The sequence below is a fragment of the Mesocricetus auratus genome, unplaced genomic scaffold (genome assembly GCF_017639785.1).
Source record: "Mesocricetus auratus isolate SY011 unplaced genomic scaffold, BCM_Maur_2.0 Super-Scaffold_100008, whole genome shotgun sequence".
Taxonomy (NCBI): domain Eukaryota; kingdom Metazoa; phylum Chordata; class Mammalia; order Rodentia; family Cricetidae; genus Mesocricetus; species Mesocricetus auratus.
Window position 1 is genome coordinate 6,633,180 of NW_024429192.1, and position 20,907 is coordinate 6,654,086.

At 39.0% G+C, this 20,907-nt stretch overlaps 1 protein-coding gene across 18 annotated transcripts in view; it reads left to right on the forward strand.

The window, feature by feature from the left end:
- Positions 1 to 20,907, forward strand: part of Synj1 (synaptojanin 1) — a 72,946-nt gene that overhangs the window by 25,951 nt on the left and 26,088 nt on the right. For 11 of the 18 annotated variants that reach the window (XM_013116178.3, XM_040750503.1, XM_013116181.3 and 8 more), the window contains exons 7-15: positions 1,124 to 1,185; positions 2,061 to 2,157; positions 2,926 to 3,095; positions 4,002 to 4,083; positions 6,478 to 6,630; positions 8,891 to 9,056; positions 11,226 to 11,249; positions 13,888 to 14,079; positions 15,671 to 15,755. In XM_013116178.3, coding sequence (XP_012971632.2) covers positions 1,124 to 1,185; positions 2,061 to 2,157; positions 2,926 to 3,095; positions 4,002 to 4,083; positions 6,478 to 6,630; positions 8,891 to 9,056; positions 11,226 to 11,249; positions 13,888 to 14,079; positions 15,671 to 15,755 — 1,031 coding nt within the window. Of the gene's footprint in view, positions 1 to 1,123; positions 1,186 to 2,060; positions 2,158 to 2,925; positions 3,096 to 4,001; positions 4,084 to 6,477; positions 6,631 to 8,073; positions 8,092 to 8,890; positions 9,057 to 11,225; positions 11,250 to 13,887; positions 14,080 to 15,670; positions 15,756 to 20,907 lie in introns of those variants that run through there. The other 7 variants (XM_005073817.4, XM_013116182.3, XM_013116187.3 and 4 more) reach the window with 3 other exon arrangements.

Here is a 20,907-nt window from a genome sequence, read left to right on the forward strand (position 1 = left end):
GTAATGATTCTTTGGACCAGCAAGATAGCTTAGCAGGTAATGATGCTTGCTGTACAGCCTGAAGGCCTGAAGTCTAAGCTCGCAGAACCCACATAGGGATAGAAGGAGGAAACCAACTTCACAGTTCCTCTGACTCCATCCATGGACTGTGGCATGGGTTGTGTTGTTCCCCCACATACATCATTCACACACACACATGATAATGGCAGAAAGTTATTTCAGGAAGCTAAAATTCTCAGACATGTTTCACTAATGTATGAAATCTTTAATGACTGGAAATCTTTACTCCCACAGAAAATATTGTGTGTCTGCTGAAACACACTACCTATCCAGTGATTAAATAATGTCTCAAGATTTGTTAAGTAAATCATCTTTGTTACTTTTTGTTAGTTATTTTGGTTTTATTATTTATTAGCATTGTTTTTGTTTCTATTTTAGTGAGACAGGGTCTCTTTACATAGTCCTAGCTGTCCTAGAACTCACTATGTAGACCAGGCTAGCCTCAAACTCACAGAGATCTGTCTGCCTCTGCTTCTCAAGAACTAGAATCAAAAGTGTGCCTTGTGCACACCTATTTTGTAGCCCTGGACCAGATCTTGTTGTGTAGACTAGTCTATTCTTGAATCCAATGGCATTCTTCCTGTCTCTGGGTCCAGACTGCTGGAATTGACAGGGGTACCACTATGCCCAGCTTCCTGTTATGTCATAGAAATAAAAGGAATTTTGCATGTTGGCTGTTTCAGTTTATGTATTTTTCTTTTTATCTTTATTAGGCCTTATAAGTTAGAAAACTTAGAAAAACCTCTGCTAATATGATAAATTTCAATGGTTCACACAACAAAGAATAGCCAAGCTCTGATAATATTTTTTAGATTTAAGTTTATTTTTCAGTCAGTAGAGTGTTGGTATTATGTGTCAGCACGCATGGCCATTGTTCTTTTTACATGAGTTTCATCTTAAAAGTAGGAGTAGGGAACCCCTAGAACTCTAAACGAATTATCATGAGTGGAGCCCAGGCCTTTTGGTACTGTGCTCACTAGATGAATCACTTGGATTGCAGTGGTGATGTTTCTTTTGTCCTGATAGTGGTTCGGGTAGTGATTAAATCTTTTTCTTGCCTAAGGTGGGATCCCATCGTGTCCGGATGTCGAGGGGATTTGAAGCGAATGCGCCTGCTTTTGACAGGTAGAAATGATGATACTTGTGTAGGACTATAATGAGGCTCATGCTATATCTGCTTTGTGTGGTGTTGCTGTATATAGTAGAACCTTTTTATTATCTTTTCTTTCTTTCTTTTTTCTTGAGATGGGGTTTTTCTGTAGCTTTGGAGGCTGTCCTGGAACTTGCTCCATAGACCAGGCTGGCCTCAAACTCACAGAAATCCACCTGCCTCTGCCTCCCAAGTGCTAGGATTAAAGGCATTTTTTTATTCTCAAGGATACACAGATGTGCATTACTGCACCCCCTTACACTGAAGTGTTTCTTGAACATACATAAATATGTTAAAGTTTAATATGTAGATTAGACACAATGTGAGAGATTAATAAGAACTAATCATATTATATGCATTTATGAAATTGTCAATAAATAAAAACTAAAAAAGAGAATTATAGCAGTATACGATACTAAAATGAATGCACCATGTAGCCCTATCTGGAAAGATTAAGTGCAGATGTTAGCATTTTTGGATCCTGATTGAGCTCAAGGTAACAAACTGTGGGAAGCAAAGCCACAGATAAAGGCAACTGTCAAAGGCCAGAGCTAGTCAGGCAGCCCTATAAATATTCCTCAAGTGTGTGGTCATCAGAAGGGTCTGCTGGCTGTGTCTTGCCGTGACTGTTGTCAGATGCACAATGGGAAGACTGACCAGCTCCAGGGTTCTAGCCAAGATCAGAGTCTTGGCATCCATAAGTCAGAGGGGAAATTGTACTTACTGAATTTCACAAATTCAGGGGTTTGAAGACATATAGAATAATAGATTTAGAAAATTTTATCAGTTTCTTGTTTACTGGACGAAAGGCTGTAATTTTGCTATGCTGTTTCTTGTCTTTTGTCAATAGGCATTTCCGTACACTTAAGGATTTATATGGTAAACAAATAGTAGTAAACTTGCTTGGATCTAAGGAAGGTGAACATATGCTAAGTAAGGCTTTCCAGGTGAGTGTGGCTGCCTTATCTTCTGTTCTGGCCCATGGTTACCTAGAATGGAAATAAAAATAAGTGATCAGACTCCACCACAAGAGAAGCACTCCTAGACAAAAGTTAGGTACAGTGATGTCTTCAACTCTCCGAGGCTGTCAGAAAATAGCATGAGCAAAATGCTTAATCAATCAATGACGGATCAATGTAAATTTTGTTATAGAAGATGTAGAATAACTAGAAACCATTTCCTAAGGTTTAAATTAGGAAGTCTGGTTAAGTGGGAAGATGGCCCAATTTGCTATTTTTTAAGATTGGGAGAAGATTAATGTTAACTAAACATTGTGTTTCTGAGAGTGATATTTTAACTGTAAATTTAGAAATATACATATGCATTGAATGAAGGCATAAAAGATGAGTCTTTTAGTCTCTGATTAGACTTTGTGTTACAAATTAAGCTGCTTTATTTTAGATTCTGTAATAGGTAAAAGTATTTACTAAATTTGTATCCTAACAATAAAACACTGGTGATTGGAAACTATTACATTTTCTAAACCAAACTGAAGTCTTAGGTTAATTATGCCACTCAGTCTCTCAAGGATAGTATATGGGATTTTAGACAGTAATTGCCATTAGGTATCAAACAATAATTGTCCCTTTTGCTTCCAGTGTTGAACGCTTTTGGGGCTTGGTAAAATTGCAGCTTGGAGAGCAAGTGTGCGCCTGCGGTGCTGCAGGACAGGCCATGTAGCTAACCCACACGAGTGTTTGCCCTTTCACTTTCAGAGCCACCTGAAAGCTTCTGAGCATGCTGCTGATGTCCACATGGTGTCTTTTGACTACCATCAAATGGTTAAAGGAGGGAAGGCAGAAAAATTACACAGTGTCCTCAAACCTCAAGTCCAGAAGTTTCTAGATTATGGATTTTTTTATTTCGATGGCAGTGAAGTTCAAAGGTTTGATGGTTCTATTGCTCTTTTCTTTAAATTGGAATTTTGCTATAACTTAAAAATCATTCTCAACATTAAACTTTAACATTTTCTTTTTATATTGAAGTTTACAATTTTAAGTGTTTTTAATAATTTGTTACGCTTGTTTTTTTTTCCTAAATTTCAACAAATAATAATAAGTTACATTATCTAGGACATACTGTGTGTGTGCCTTTGCATCAGTAACGGTCGGGGGATAGGATCTATGACTGTTCCTTTTGCATTTGAGGAAAGTAAGGCATGGGCATGCTCCAGGTCACGTAATTGGACACATGAGAGCTGCTGTTCACCTGGCTTCTAGACTCCATGCTGTCGGTAAAGCTGAAGTTCTAGCAGCTCTTCACCACAGTAAAGACCAGGACATGCAAAGAAAAGGAACCTGCTTATTGCCTGCATCACTGTAACTTAAACCCGTAGTTTTTGCATATGGAACAAGAAAAAAATAAATGAAAAGGTTTGAGTTCAGATTATAAATTGAAGTTAACTTATGAACAAAGCTCAAAGTTACTGACTTGTTATTGTTGTTTTATAAATAAGCATTCCCAAAATTCTTACTGTTTTGTAGAAAGAGCTATAGGATTATAACCCTGGATGTATATTTGGCTGCTAACTACAGGCCTAATAAAAATGAATCTCTAGTAGATAAGTGATGAAAATGCATGACAAACACTAACAGGCGTAGAATCTAGGGGTGTGTGTGTGTGTGTAGGTGCTTTCAGTTTAATACTTTCATTATTATTTTGTGCCTATTCGGTGATGATATAAAGTTGGAACTAGAAAGGTTGTCAATTTTAATGATCTCTGTTGCTGTAGTTCATTTATGCTTTATTTGTGTTGTTAACTAGCCATGTAACTTTACTGAAATTGTTGCAGGTGCCAGAGTGGTACAGTTCGAACAAACTGCTTGGATTGTCTTGATAGAACAAACAGTGTGCAGGCGTTCCTTGGCTTAGAGGTAAAACAATCATACCTGTGCCGTATGCGTCCTGAGCACGTTCGCAAACTCGTTTCTTAGTCGCATAAAGGGGGGAAGCTAGGCCTTCTGGAGACTTTGTTTTCCACTTCTTGTCTTCCCCCTCTCAAGCCCCTCGTGATTTTACTGTTCCCTTCACTCTCCTCCTATGTTCTGATAGCTGCCACCTGCTTCCTTCTGCTGTTTCTGACACTCCTTGTAGACAGACACCTGCATGTGTATTGGAGCGACCATTGCTGTTTTGGCCTTTCTCTTGAGACAGTATGCGTGGACCTGAACTTTATGTTGACATTTTCAAGATTTTATTTTAGGATGTTGAGAATCTGTTTTTACATGTACATTCCTTCCTATAGGGTTATATTTTTGATAGTTTGTAACTCAATCCAAGTGGGCATTATGAAGTCAGTAGCTTCAAAGTCTAATTAATCAATTAGGAATCAGATGAAAATGCTGTAGCTAGCCAAAGTAAGAAATGACCAGGGTTTCCTTTAAGGTTTTTAAAAGCTTGTTTATGCACATGCCTTTAATCCCAGCACTCGGGAGGCAGAGGCAGGTGGATCTCTGTGAGTTCGAGGCCAGCCTAGTCTACAGAGAGAGTTCCAGGACAGCCTCCAAAACAATACAGAGAAACCCTGTCTCCAAAAACTAAAAAAAAAAAAAAAAAAAAAAAAACTTGTTTATTTATTAGGTTTATTTTACTGTTAATCACCAAGCTCAGTCTAGTACAGACACAGTCTCAGCTTCTCAGTAATCTGGGCACCACCAAGCTTTCCTGGGTCTCCTGGCCCACTAAGTCAGGGTCATAAGGAGGTCATGGATTCGCTTTGCATTAGGTAGGACTTAGTTTTCAAGCACTCTAAAGAGTCTCTAGTTAATGATCTTAAATTTGGCTTGTGCATTAGTTAATTAATTACAGAAACTCAGCTTCTGTCTCAAGTCAAAGTCCAGTTGTATAAAGTTCTCTGGGGCACAGATATTATATATATAAATCAATAAATTTTACTGTTCTGGCTTTTTTGAAACCTATCATTGATATTTATCTTATTTTTCTTAAAATCTGACACATGAGATGCGAAAGCAGGCAGGTGGTGATTAGATGAGTTCATATGGCTCAGGTCTGTTTGGAGCCCTGGCTTTCGGGGACTGGGCATGTTTACTGGATCTGCCCAAGCGTAGTGAAGGTCTTTTTTTTTTTTTTTACAGATTTATTTATTTGTTTATTTATTTATTTAGTATACTGTGTTCTCCCTAGAAGCCAGAAGAGGGCACCAGATTGAATTGTAGATGGTTGTGAGCCACCATGTAGTTGCTGAGAATTGAACTCAGGACCTCTGGAAGAGCAGTCAGTGCTCTTAACCTCTGAGCCATCTCTCCAGCCCGCCGTAGTGAAGTTCTTACACTTAAGTTATCAGATGTTTGTGTCCACTTGTCCTAGCTGACTCTCACTATTGGAAGTGTGATGTGAGAGTATGCCCTTCTGTCATTAACCGCTTACACAATTTGTTGCTAAATTGCAGTTAGGCAAATTAATAATGAAGTGAAATTTGTTTTTCTCACTTCTTCAAAGATTGAAAGGAGACCCTGGGGCCTATTCTATGCCCATATGAGCACAGAGTTCTAGCATAAGCCCCCTGAGTAATAAAATGAGCCTACTGAAGGCCTTTTATATAGTTCTATATTTTGTAATTATAGACAATTCTACACCTAACAGATGCGCAGGAAACAGATAGGAAGGAGTTCAGTAAAAGCGCATGAGTCAGTAACGGGAGAAGACATTGTTTCCATGCTGCTGGAGTCCATACAGATCAGTAGCTTGGGGGTGCTTTTATTGCCTTCTGGGTGGAGGGCTTGTTGCCCAAAGGCCCCTGAAATTGTGCACTTGGCTCCCCACAGTTCTGTTTTACATGCCATCAGTGTAGACTCCATCCAAGAAAAGCTGCCGTGGCTTCTTCTCTTGCTCCCCAACACTAATCACCAAGTTTCCAGAAGGCCTGGGTGAGCTCCGTACATACTTCCCTGCTCTCATGCAGACTGTGGCTGAGCTCGGTTCTCAAGGGGAGACAAGCTGGTCTGACGCAGGGGTGGCTACACAGTTAAGTGAGGGACATTACTTCTTGGATTTCCAAATTCACGTCTCTTTTGAATCTACTGAAATGATACACCTTAAAAGAAACCACAAGTTTTACCTTAAAAATTAGAATGGTGGTAAACATAGCCCAATAAAGCATTACTACTTTCAGGGTCTATATAAGTTTTGTTTAATTCCTAATAGTTGTAAAAAGTCACATTACAGTGAATATACGTTTAAGTACTTTATTTGTGTATAAGTATATTTAAATGTATATTTACCTTAAATATCATCACTTGTCCCTTCAGATGCTAACTAAACAGCTGGATGCTCTGGGCTTGGCAGAAAAGCCTCAGCTGGTGACTCGCTTCCAGGAAGTCTTCCGGTCCATGTGGTCTGTGAATGGCGACTCCATCAGTAAGATATATGCAGGCACCGGAGCCCTTGAAGGGAAGGCCAAGGTAGAGCTGTAGCTGTCATAACATAATCTTCACCTCTCTCCTCTCTAGAAAGCTTTGAATGACTTTTTAAATAATAGGTTTTCAAGTTAGCAGACATTTCTTAGGATTGCTTTCTTATGCTTTCATGTCCTCTCTGACACATCTTCCCACAGTAGTAGATTCTAATGATTAGATTCTACATAGGTAATTCTTTAGTCCTAAGGGTTAAGTGTGCTTTTGGAGATAATTCATTGCATATTTACATACATATATACATACGTACGTGTGTGTGTGTATATTGTTTTATATGGCTTAATATTGTGCATCTCTCTTTTTACATTGTTTATATTGACTTTTAAAAAAGTCCACAGTCCTGATAAAGTATCCTGTCTCTTTGACCTTTGTGTCCCCTGCACTTGACACAGTGCCTCTACTTGGGATGTATGTCACAAGTAGTGAACAGACGGACAGTCTATCTCCAATAGATGCGAGCAGCGCAATGAACCCATATTATAGGGCTTGGTAGTTAACTTGGTGCCTTCTGTCTGCTTCGGTTCCAGAAGAGAGCTGCCAATGCAGTAAAGGGTGGGGTTGGACTTAGTTACTATGCTGAGGTCCTATCAGGACTTGCAGCTGCTTGTGTTATCCTCAGATTCCCTGTTTGGTACTTGGGCCTTGTTGTGGGATTTGGGTCTATATTTGGAATGTTTTATGATTCTGTGTACTTAAATATTAGTTAACTCTTTAAGGGGCTCTGATCTTAATTTATCCAAAACCTCTACAGTTCCTCAAATTATTTCTGGATAAAGGTGAGAACACTTAGCTAGGCATGGTGGTTCATACCTATGATCCCAGCATTGGAGAGGTTGAGACAGGAGGATTGAAACAAGTTCAGTCTAGGCTGTGTATTGACTACAAGGGCTGATAAACCCAGTTTAAAACAAAACAAAACAAACCACCAAAACAGTCAACAGAAAGAGAAGACATTGGCCATTACAGGGGCCTCATTGGCAGCAGCAAGCAGCTGATGCTCTGTGAAGATCACTCATCAACTCAAGACGATGCTCAGTCCTCCTCCTCTGCCACAGGCATGGCCTCACCTGCACAGAGCCTTCGTCCATCCCTTAGGAGTGTTACAAACCCTCACTCCCTAAACACTGCTTTCTTTTGAAAAACTGAAATTGCTTGGCTTTCATTTATTCCTTTTAAGTAGCATAATTCTTGTTATTAAAATTTGATTCTCCAACTGTTGCTTTAAAATATTCCTTCTGCCTTTTGTTTCTGCTGTGACTAAGACAATATATGTACAGAAATTGCATATATTTTCAGTATTTTTATCTTTAACCTAAGGTATAGACACAAAATCTTTATATATTAATATTAAATATACTAGTCTGAATTGAGCTAAAATCTAACACCTGAACTGCTCTTTCTTTTCCTTTCTCTCGGCTCCTTTTGATTAATTGCCCGATAATGTGAATGGTGAGTGTTCTTTTTTCAATAACAATATTTTCTTTATTACATGACAAAAATATGATTCAGTGCCATATTACAATTAGTGGCATGTAAGAAAATTGGCTCCTTATTCCAAAAATAAGCCTGTAATTACTGTTATTTTTCAAAGGGATGAAAGAAAATTATACATTCCAAACCAAAGTTATTTTTGACAGTCAAAAGTCTATAGGATCAAAATAAAAACTGTCTGATAATACGCCTAAGTGAAATACCTGTTCTTTAAAAGTTATAATCAACCCTCTCAGTATTGGAATAGGTATTTATTTTTTAGATTTATATTTGTTCGGGCAACAAAATGTCTTTAGTATGTAAACTAAAATTTATGTATTTATATTTATGAGTTGTAATTGCAAATTAATTTTTTCACTAGACCTTTGATTTTAGGTTCAGTTTTGTTTTTAACTAGCATTAAATTATTGGGGAGCAACTTCACTTTTATACTGTCAAAGTACTTGGAAGGTTTTCTAGGAGTTATAAGTTCAGTGTATCTTTCTTTATTTCTACTGCTCTTCCTCATCCAGCCCATCCCCACATTTAAAAGTTAGGATGTAGAAAGGAATCATGATTCAAATAAATATATGATGAAATATTTACTGCTCAATATATTAGTAGATGGAGTTGTGGCGTTTAGTTTATTATTTTCTTTGTGCAGACTATAAGGGAATACTACATTTTAAAGTCTTTATGAAATGGATTTAAAATTGCAAATGTACAGTAAGTAAAATCAACAGTATTTTGAGCAGGGCCTATGTTTCTCTCACAACAGGCCGGGAAGTTAAAAGATGGTGCCCGTTCTGTCACCAGAACCATTCAGAACAACTTCTTCGACAGCTCCAAGCAAGAAGCCATTGATGTTCTGCTCCTAGGAAATACTCTCAACAGTGACTTAGCTGACAAAGCCCGAGCACTTCTAACCACTGGAAGTTTGCGTGGTATGCACATTTAATACTGTATTAACTCCACTTGTTTATAGTCCTAAAAAGTCCAAAAAAGTAAGTCTGAACTCACTGGTATGAGTAATTTTTAGGCTGTTATTGGTTTAAATCGTTTTGGAAGGAATTTCTGTAGATGTAGTTTTTTTGAAGTAGTATCCCATTTTTTTCTCTTGTCAAGTGTCAATGCTATGAGTGGTACTTAGCCACAAACTGACTGGGTTTTTTTCTGAACACTGTGTGTACTTTCTTCTGAAAATTGTGACTGGAGGCTATACGTGCTGATAACGATATAAGGCAGGTTTCTAGAGACTAAAGTAGTACTTGGAGCATTAATAATCAGTTATGTAGCGTGCTTTGTTGAGGACACCATTTATCTGTAACGATGCCTTAACTTCGGGTGTTATTGTTTGAAACAGTTTAAGTCATAGTAACAGTATAAAGCAGTGTTTATTATTGACCACTAACCGCTATTTTCTGTTTTTAATATTTGGCATAAATACATAGCTTTCAAACTAGCCTTTTCCCCCAAGGTAGCTTTTTACCTTTTTGTATATCCGTTATTAATGTCAAAAAAATAGAACTTTTCATACTAATGAGTACCTAAAGCAATATCATGAGGAAGTTTAGCGTTCTTTGTACATGGAATAGGTTAGACTCCTGCCCCTCCCCAGCTTTATTGCAGGTTCAATTAGATTTCTAGTTCCATTCTTTCCTCCTTAGAACTTTAGAGCACTGTGGATTTCTTTTCCTGTTAGCCCCAAACCTTCCAATGCATGCTCTCCACACAGAAAATTTCCATGGAATTCTGATCATGTCCTCTTGAGACTGGCCCTACAGGTCATTGTAGACTGTCAGATTTCATTACAAGCAGCCTCTCAGGAACAGATCACCAGGCGTGGGGGCTAGGACCTACTCAAACTTAAAAAAAAAAAAAAAAAAAAACTAAAAAGTCTGATGCTTACTAGGTCTTGGAAATTCAGGCTTCTTCCTGGCTTCTGAAAGTAGAGACTGACTGATCCATTCTGTCCCCTCTTCCCACCTGTGCCGCTCTGATGTGGAGGCATTAATAAGCAGCAGTTGAAAGTAAGCGTGTCAAAAGCGTGTCAAGGACGAGGCACAGCAGAACCTCAGTAGCTCCCCAGGCTAAGTAAGCGTCAGGTGTCTAGCTTCCTATGTACCTCACCATGTGTTCAATGCCTCTCAAAAGCAGTCGGCGCCACTGCCATGCTCGTTTCAGACTGAGGACTTGGTCCAGTGTGGTGATACGTTAGGTAATGACGTGAACATGATGCTGATTTTGCATGAGCTTATGCGTGATTTCGCTGGCAAGCAACATTAGACAAATGCAGAAAACTCCCCAACAGAGCCAGTATGGAAACAGACATATAAAACACACATAGCCATAAGCACACACCTCAAACATCTTCCCTTACACAGTTCAACATGTGTTTTGAGTCATGCCCGCCCCCATCTGATGTTTCTACTTCCTACCCATTTCCAGTAACCCTCTGTTACCATTTACAATTGCTATGTCATTCTGATGCCCGTTTCTACAAGCCAACTTCATATGTTTAAAAGAACAGTGCCTTATATTGTATAGTCACGCATTTCATAACCATTTAGCATACATAATACTATGCTGCTTTTAAATTTAGGTTCCTTTTTTCTTTGGTGGGTCACTTTTGACATTTTTATGTGTGATGCTCCGACCCCATTTTCCCCATAAGCCTTTCCAGCCACAGGACTTTGCAGTTTTCTATAGTGTAGTTGATGGCTTTAGAATGGGCTTTCTTGTTTTAGCTGAACTGATGGTACTTAACAACTGGTGAGTCCCAGAAAAAGAGTATTAGAAGTTATGTGTTCAGACATATATTTCCATGTCTTCTCTTAGTTTTTCACACACACATACACACAGTATCTGGAAGAGGAGGACCTTCACAATATGACACAGTGGACATCACTGAGTCAGTGCAGACACATGGGTTTGTATCCGTTATGGTTATTTATTGTCTTTGGTGTTGTAGCTTCATAAAACAAACTCAAGTTGTCAACATACAGGAAATGCGTTGAGGCCATCTCAGATGTTCTTCAGATGGCACACCAGGCTTTAAATGTAACTTATTGTTTTACTAATGATTCTTTGTTTTCTTCTTGATGCATCCATAGTTTCTGAACAGACATTACAGTCAGGTACAGTATAGAAAAATCAATCTATAAATAAAAGCAACCTTTTCTTTATTTTCCTAAAGCTGATATTGTGCACATATAGATATAATTTTTTTTTTTTTGGTTTTTACGAGACAGGGTTTCTCTGCATTGTTTCGGAGGCTATCGGTCCAGCCTGGCCTCGAACTCACAGAGATCCGCCTGCCTCTGCCTCCCGAGTGCTGGGATTAAAGGCGTGCGCCACCACCGCCCAGCCAGATATAATTTTATCTTCTTGATATTACAGGATAAATTATATTTTGTTTTACTCTGAATAAAAATTTAAAGTTTGCAGAAATTAAGTACTTTATTCAGGGAAGAAATGTACATGATTCTTTGTCTTTCTGCATCACAGGCATATGGCAATCAAAGATAATTCAGTTAGATTAAATTTCACTTTATATTTCCTTGAACATCATCAGTTAGCCCCTGCTCTCCATCGACTGCCGGGAGAGGTCTAACAGGACCATTTTTCATTGATAGAGGTGTCCATCTGTTTATAAACTCGGCACTCATTCTCTTACTTTGCGGATGGGCTGCATTAGAACAACAGCCATTCACTTCGAGCAGCATCAGGGTTGGTCACCACGTCAGAGCAGGGGCACTGGAAGTTCTTGTTAACACTCTCTCTTTCTCTTGCCTGTGCACTCATAGGAAGGTCATCTCTTCATTCTCTGTGGGCTGTGGTCTTGTCTTTAAGGTGAATCTGTAGCAAACAGGACAAAGCAAAAGCCTTTCCAGAAATTTAGCCGAAGATACTATCTTCTCTTCCCCTCGCTGGGATGTTTTGCCTCATTAGCGTGGACTTCCCCTTGCTAGGGTGTTTCGCCTGCCTCGTTAGCATGTGACTCCTCTGAGGAGCTATTACCTTTTTGTTTTAAAGGAAAGTGGGAGGGAGCACGGGCTCTGGGTTATGTAATGAGCATAATTTCTGTAAGGGAGTGGTGATGTTTAGAGACAGACATCTGAGGGTTTAGCAGACTCATTTCGTTAAGCACATTAAGGTGCCAAAACATGTTAAGAATAAACTAGGATTATACTTTACCTTCTTATTCTATTTATAAAGTGATTTGACCTTATTAATTCAAGCAAGATGGCAGCCTGGTTTTGTTCATGTGGTGTTCCTGTTTTGTTCTGTTCTTTAGGCTGTACAGGCACAGAGCTGAGTGGATTTTAAATGGTGTTTGCATAGTGATGATGCTTTCGGTTTAAAGTTTAGTGATATCCATAATAATAGAGAATGGTAGCTGTATTGACAGGACAGAATAAATGGTCTGCTTTTGTTATCACCCAGTCATCTCTATAAATAATCAAATCAGATTGGAAGAGGTTTAGAAATGTACACATCTGCTCTCAAGATAATGGGATGTAATGGGTCTTTCTCTGTCCTGCCAGCCATCTCCCAAGTAATGGCACAGAGACTTATTGTTAATTATGAAAATCAGGGTTAGCCCATGCTTGTTCACTAGCTCTTATAACTGAAATTAGATCATTTATATTAATCTAGTTTTACCTTGTGGCTTTGTATCCTATCTCCATACGGCCCATCTGGCTTCCTCCATGCCTCTCGCTTCTCCCAAGTGCCTGGAGTCCTTCTCTTCTTTCTCTTTCTGCCTGGAAGCCCTGCCTATACCTTCTGCCTACCTGCTGTACATTCAGATCTTCAGTAAACCAACCTCAGCAAATATCTTCCCAGTGTACAAATATCCCATAATAGTGGGGACATGATTATTATCCAAATAAATCTTGGCTTCCTTCAAGGGGCTCAGAAGTCAAAACTACATTCATGATGCTAATGTTTTACCTTTCCCAATCCCAGTTTCTCAGAATACTACTAGGTTGGGATATCATAAAATAACATAGTGAAGTGATACTACTTGATAAAATGTGAAAGATTACGTGAAAATAAGCCAGCGAGGACAGTGGTCCTTAAAGGCATAGGGCAGGGACCAGAGGAGCCTTGTTGAAGAGTGAAGAGCTGACGGAGACGAGGCCAAGGTTCAGGCTGTGGGGAGAGCAGTCTGACAGCTTTGTCATAGAAGCGAGCCTAGTTGAGTGATGAGTGAGCAGAGGGGCCAAAAACGAGGGCAGAGAGACAGAGAGCCCTGCAGGTTGCTATACACACCTGAACTCCCCTGGGTGAGGAGGGAAATATTTGGCTGTGATTTCCTGTCAGCATCTCATTTCCTTCCCTAATGCTCATTTGTGTAAGGAGCCATTGTTCACCAAGTCATCTGTCAATATTTGAATCTTAAATGGAGATGCTTTTAAGTATCTTTGCTTAGGGAGAAAGAAAATTTCTATTTTCACTATACTCTTAATAAAGTTGTCTGTAAATCAATTGCTGGATTCCTAAACAAAATGGCTTTTTGGTTTTATGTGTGCTGTTCCTCCTGCATGCTTTTATGTCACCACAGTCATTCTGTAGTAGTCTTTATGTTCTGTCTTTAATTTCATTGATTCAGTGTGGCTAATGCCTCCGGCTGGGCTTGGCATTCAAAGCTGGTTTCTTCCTTGTGCCTGCGCATGCCCTTTACTTGTGCTTGTGCCGTCTGTTAGGGAAAATCACTTTTGCAAATGGTTTACTGCAGCTAATGTTCTCTTGCTTCTTCTGTTCGATTAGCGTCTTCCAAAGTCTTAAAGAATATGTGTGAGAACTTCTACAAGTACTCAAAACCCAAGAAGATTCGCGTGTGTGTTGGAACCTGGAATGTGAATGGCGGGAAGCAGTTCCGCAGCATTGCATTTAAGAACCAGACGCTCACGGACTGGCTTCTGGATGCTCCCAAGTTAGCTGGCATCCAGGAGTTCCAAGGTTGGATTCTTACATCAGGAATTTAATTAAGTCCTGACTGCAGTGTGACACTTTACCAATTTAGAAAAGAAACTTGGGCTTCTATTGTTAGTTTGAAAGCCAACATCTTAGGTTAAGTCTGATAAAATCTTACCTCACTTTTTATTTATAGACATTTTCTACTTAGCAACAAAACAATGGTGGAGCTGGGTTTGGTAACTTATATCTATAATCTAGTTCTCCAGAGACTGAGTCAGGAGGATTGCTCTAAGTTCTAGGCAAGCCTGGACTACACAGTAAAACTTTGACTCCTAAAACAAAACGAACAAAAACAACAGTAATAGAAAAATTTGAATTTTTTTGGCCATTTGTTGCTCAGAATACCCGTATAAATAGACATCTTTGAAGGCAGCCACACATACAAGAGAAATTGCTTCTGTTTCCATTTGAATAGACAAGAGCCAAGATTATTTTGTAGTTGATCACTTGTGTTTTACTTTTCAAGCCCAGAATGTTTTGTTTTCCAGGATGGGTCATGAGCAGTTTTATAGGAGTTGTAATAACTTGGCTACAAGGACCTGGAAAGGTGGTTCAGAGAGAAAAGGGATTACTGCTCTTCCAGCCTGGGGAATCTGCACAGATGCGGTGCGCATCAGCCCCATACAGCACATAAAAAAGTAAATAAAAGAAGTGCAAGGTTGTTACTGTGCATACTCTGCCACCACGGTACTCACAACAGCCATCCAACATTATCAGAATCGGGGACTTAAGAATCAGCGCAAACGTCTTTTAAAAATGGTATATAATTACCAATATGAAGGGCCTGTGTATAGGAAATTGTATGATATACCAATTTGCCTTTTAAGTAATTTTAACCACTCGTGTCTTAACTTTTGGAATTTCCCCCAATTTTACTAAAATTGGGCCCTTTTCAGTTACATTAATCCAAGTTGGAAATAGAAATAATAATAGAATGATGAATAATAATAAAAACATGGTGATAGTTGTATTTTTCACATACTGTTCTCATAGCAGACCTGTCGCATTTAGGAAGTTTCATAGAGGAAGAGCCTAAAGCAGAGAAAGGTCCTGCAGCCGGCGTGGCCGAGGCAGGCGCTGAGAGCTCTGTCATTTGTATTCCAGCATCTGTTACGAGCTCCAGCCTCCTGTCTGTAAACAAAGCGCAAGAACTCTGTTTTACCACGTGTTGTGTGATGACGAGAAGACGAGGGTTTGAGTCTTGAACATAATCCCAGCCAGTAAACACTTCCCAGTCCTCAGTCAGTGTGAGAGTGATCCCTTTAACCGCAGGTGTGACTCACTCTTCCTCTGAGGGTGACCGTTCCTGTTCTCACCGGTGCACATCTGCAGCTGTTTTTAAGTGATTTTAGTAGTTCCTAAGGATCTTCAGAGGAATCTTAAACAGACTTAAGATATTTTAATAGAAAGTAAATTTAAAGTAATATAGATCACTGAAGTTTTACTTTTAATATATATTTGGTTAAATTGAAAACACAAATTTCTTTATGTGATCTGAGGTTATGTTTTATTGGGTGAGGTTGCCATTTGACGAATGCTATATTTAAAGATATTTTTGGATGCTTAATTATAGATAAAAGAAGTAAACCAACTGATATATTTGCAATTGGCTTTGAAGAAATGGTGGAATTGAATGCTGGAAACATTGTGAATGCAAGGTAAGCTAGCTTGATAACAGCATTGGAAGACAGGTAATGAGTTGTCACTACAGTGTTGATATTGAGGAAATATGTAGAAAGGACCTTTTAAACTGTAAATAGTATGAGTATCTTTCTAAACTTAAACTAATACTATATTAGAAATTAAGACTGAAAATTATAGATGTTTATTTAAAAATAATAGGAACAAGCAAGATGGCTTTTCTCCAAACCTGATAACCTGAGTTTGATCCTTGGGACCAATATAAAAAGTAGAAGGAGGGCTGGAGAGATGGCTCAGAGGTTAAGAGCACTGACTGTTCTTCCGGAGGTCCTGAGTTCAATTCCCGGCAACCACATGGTGGCTCACAACCACCTTGAATGAGATCTGGTGCCCTTTGCTGGCATGCAGGCAGAAGACTGTATACACAATAAATAAATAAAATATTTAAAAAAAAAAGTAGAAGGAGAGACCAGCTCTATAAAGTTGTCTTGTGACCCCCATGTGTGCACCAGAGCATGTGTGCATGCCTGTGCACGTGCACATGCAAAGAAATAACTTAATAAGTTATTAAGTGAGAACAGTAATAACAGAGACCCTTTACGATTAACATAAATGTCTTTGTTTTCTTCTTTCTTAACATTTCTAAATCTGAAGTCTATAGTAATCATGGCAGTGTTTTATGGTTTTTGCTAATTGCTTAATGTCCGCATCAAGTTAGTTGGATTATTATTACATATACTTCATGTATTTTCGTATTGTGCTGCAGTGTTGTTTTGAGTGAAGTATGTGAAGAAAAACCTTGTGTATATAGTTGGAAAAAACACTTTAATACACCAAAACTCAACAAGTGGTGGTACCTTTTAAAGATTAACTGGCAATCTGAAACCTTGTTGTGAACTTTAAAAAAAGATTTTTGTATGTGTGTGAGTGTTTTGCTTGCATGTAGGTAAGTGTCCCACATATAGGCACTGCCTTCTGCCTGCAAGAGGTCAGAAGAAGGCGTCAGATTCTCATAAAACTGGAGTTAGAGATGGTTGCGAGCCACCCTGTGGGTGCTGGGAACTGCATGTGGGTGCCTTGCTAGAGCAGCCAGTGCTCTTACCCGTGAGCCACCACTCCGGCACTGGTGAGTAAGCTTCTTAACCATGAGCCACCGCTCCGGCACTGGTGAGTGAGCTTCCTGTGCTGTCACTGCACTGGCACCTGCAGGTCTTTTACCCTGGTGGGATCTTACAATACTGTGTCCTGGTCAGTTAGAAAAGTGCACTGACTTTGTAGGTCTTCCGGTTCAGTGTGAATGTACTGTTTTGGTTGGAATCATCAAAATCTTTAAATATTGGGAAATTGCAAAGATAACAGTAGCTAATATAGATTGTACAAAATTCTAGCTTTTGCTTGAAAATATAAGCCAAAAAAATTGCTCAACAAGTAAAGTTATTTCCTACCAAGCCTGATAACCCTAGTTTGATCCTTGGAACCTACATGGTAGAATTTAACAGCAGCTCCTCAAGTTGTCTTCTTTACACACACATATACAGACACACACACATACACACACACACACACACACACACACACACTGCACCTATGTAAACAAATAACTTTTGTTATTTGTGTATAACTTCTTTTTTTTTTAAAGATTTTATTTATTTATTGTGAATACAACATCCTGCCTCTATGTATATCTGCACGCCAGAAGAGGATACCAGATCTCATTAGGGATGGTTGTGAGCCACCATGTGGTTGCTGGGAATTGAACTCAGGACCTCTGGAAGAGCAGTCAGTGCTCTTAGCCTCTGAGCCATCTCTCCAGCCCCTTGTGTATAACTTCTATATCCATTTGTGCACTAGGGATAAATACTGGTTCCACTGTTAGAGGTCTTATAGATTTCCCAGGCCTCCTAACTGGCACCCACATTCAGAGGACTTGATTCGGTCCAATGCTGGTTCCCCAATTTTACGACTAGGATCTCCATGCTCTCACTAGGTCAAGATGGTTATTTCCAATTACATCCATTTACCTTCAAATTTCAAGATTCCATTTTTTCCCCACTGAGTAATACTTCATTGTGTAAATTTTCTTTATCCATTCTTCAGTTGAGGAGCATCTAAGTTGCTTCCAGATTCTGGCTTTTACTAATAATGCAAATGAACATAGTTGAACATATGTCCTTGTTATATGAATGTGCATCCTTTTGGTATATGCCCAAGAGTGGAATTGCTGGATCTTGAGGTAGGCTGATTCCCATTTTCCTGAGAAACCGCCATACTGATTTCCAAAGTGGCTGCACAAGTTTGCACTCCACCAGCAAACAAAAAAGGCAGCATAGCCAAAACAACCCTGTATAGTAAAGGAACTTCCAGAGGCGTCACCATCCCTGACTTCAAGCTCTACTATAGAGGTATAGTCCTGAAAACAGCTTGGTATTGGCACAAAAACAGTCTGGTAGACCAATGGAATCGATATTAACCTACACCTATGAACACTGATTTTTTGACAAAGAAGCCAAAATTATACAGTAGAAAAAAGAAAGCATCTTCAACAAATGGTGCTGGCGCTGACATGTAGAAGATTGCAGATAGATCCGTATTTAACACCATGCACAAAACTTAAGTCCAAATGTATCAAAGACCTCAACGTAAATCCAGCCACACTGAACCTCTTAGAAGAGAAAGTGGGAGATACCCTTGAAGGAATTGGTACAGGAGACAACTTCCTGAACATACCACCAGTAGCACAGACACTGAGATCAACAACTAATAAATGGGACCTCCTGAAACTGGGAAGCTTCTGTAAGGCAAAGGACACAGTCAACAAGGCAAAATGGCGGCCCACAGAATAGGAAAAGATCTTCACCAACCCCAAATCTCAGCTGATTTCCAAAATATGCAAAGAACTCAAGAAGCTAGTCATCAAAACACCAAACAATCCAATTAAAAAGTGGGCTACAGAACTAAATAGAGAATTCTCAATAGAGGAATCTAAAATGGCTGAAAGACACTTAAGAAAGTACTTAACATCCTTAGCCATCAGGGAAATGCAAATCAAAACAACTCTGAGATACCATCTTACTCCTGTCAGAATGGCTAAAATCAAAAACACCAATGACAGTTTATGCTAGAGAGGATATGGAGAAAGGGGAACAGTTTTTATAACATCTCAAAAGAGTTCATGTAGAAAATTCAGAGAATAAAGTGAACTGTTCATTGTGGAAGGCCTTACATTCATTATTCCTAAAGGAACTCTTTCCTAAAGTTTTTTCTTTAATAAAGTAATGATTTTTTTCATTTGTTTAACAAGTATCTATTGATCATGTTACTCTGAATGCTAAAGATTCATCTGAATGAATGAGAAGGATAAACACCCTAGTGTGCATGAAGATTGTCTTCTACTGAGAAGACACAGAAAGTGCCAGTAAATTCAATAAGTAAATAGGAGCACATGTTAGACATATGCTGTGGACAGTGGTTAACAAGAAGGGAAGGGTCTGTGGAGGTGGGAGGACTTGAAGCAGGGTAGGGCTCATTGTAGAGGTGACTTGGGGAGTGCCCTAAAGAAAGTCATAATAATGTCATTTTCTTCCAGAATTTTCCCCGCAGTATTGGCATTATGGCGGCCATGAGTTCTGTTTGGAGACAGGACCTCTAAGATAGATGGATGTGAGCTCATATTCCTGTTTAATGTTTATGTGACCTGGAATAATGAGAACAAAGAAACATTTCCTTCTCAATTGGAGGCTCTGAGGCTCAAACTCTCTACTCTGAAAGCTGACAGGGAAAGAAAGATTTACCCCATCTATACTGCAGAATAATTGAACAGTTGATGCCACTTCTTTCTGAAGCTTAATCACAACAGTCTGTGTTGTACTGTTGCAAAGTGAACATTTTGTTTCTCCTTGTGAAGTAATAGATCTGTAAGATGATCATCGCTAGATGACAGTGATAAATCCTTGAAGAACAGCAACGGACAACTTGGTAGAGTGTGTTAGCCCCATTTTTGCCAAAAGAAATACACAAATAAAGTGAGCTTGTTGCTTAATCAAGTTTCTCTGCCGGTGAGCATGGAGGAAAATGAGCTGTAGCGGGACAAGGCGAGATGTCACAAGAGCGCATCAGCCACATGTAGACTGCTGACATTTCACAGACACGGTGGTTGGTTGTTTTTTCAGTTGCCATTATAAAAGCCAAGTGACAAGGACAGTAGAGGAACCATTAGGACTAAGAGAGAGTGAAGAGGCGTGGCCAGTAATGCAATGTAAAAGCCATACTTGGCCTATCCTGAGAAACAAAGAATGGCAAGGAGAGTTTCATTTTTTAGAAAATAAGGGAAGTTTGAATACTAATTGAGTGTTAGGTGATATTAAGGAAGTGTTACTATTTAAGTTGGTGACTGTATTATGGTTATGTAAAGATAAAAATGTTTGTTGTGTTAAAGATACAAAAGTAATTATGAGTGAAATGGTATATGTCTTAGATTTGGTCTAAAATATCCCAGGCTTGTAAGAAAGAGGGAGGGAGAGAGATTTTAAAGCTAAATAATTGGGTATACTTTATAGTTACCAGGCTTTTAAAATAGTTTTCCACAATAAATTATTTAAAAGAAGTTTTTTTAAATAAAATTTTTAAAGTATAAAATTTTAGGGGACTGCAAAGATAACATAGTAGTTAAGATCTCTAGCTATTCCTCCAGAGGACCAGTCAGTTCCCAGCACCCACATAGAGTGGCTCACAGCAGCCTGTAACTCTGTCTCCAGGGATTCTGATCTTTTCTCTGGCCTCCTCAGGCACCTACACATACATGGCATATACTTACGCGCACACACACACACACACAGAGTTTTAAAACAAATAAATATAAATTCATGAAAATAAGAAAACGGGGCTAGGGATAAGATGATATGTAGAAGTATATGTTTCTCCACAAGCCAAATAATACTTGAGACTAAAGTGTAAAGCTAGGCCCAGTCACTCACTTAATGTCATTTATTAAGTCATTTCCTATCTGCTTTGTTTTATTTCTTGGTGTTTTTTTTTTTATTTTTAGCAGTGTGTGTGTGTGTGTGTGTGTGTGTGTGTGTGTGTAGGCACACATGTGCAGTGTTGTGCATGCAGAGGATAACGTCTTCAGGGTCAGTTCTCCTTCCCCAAGGGTCATAGGGACTGAACTCA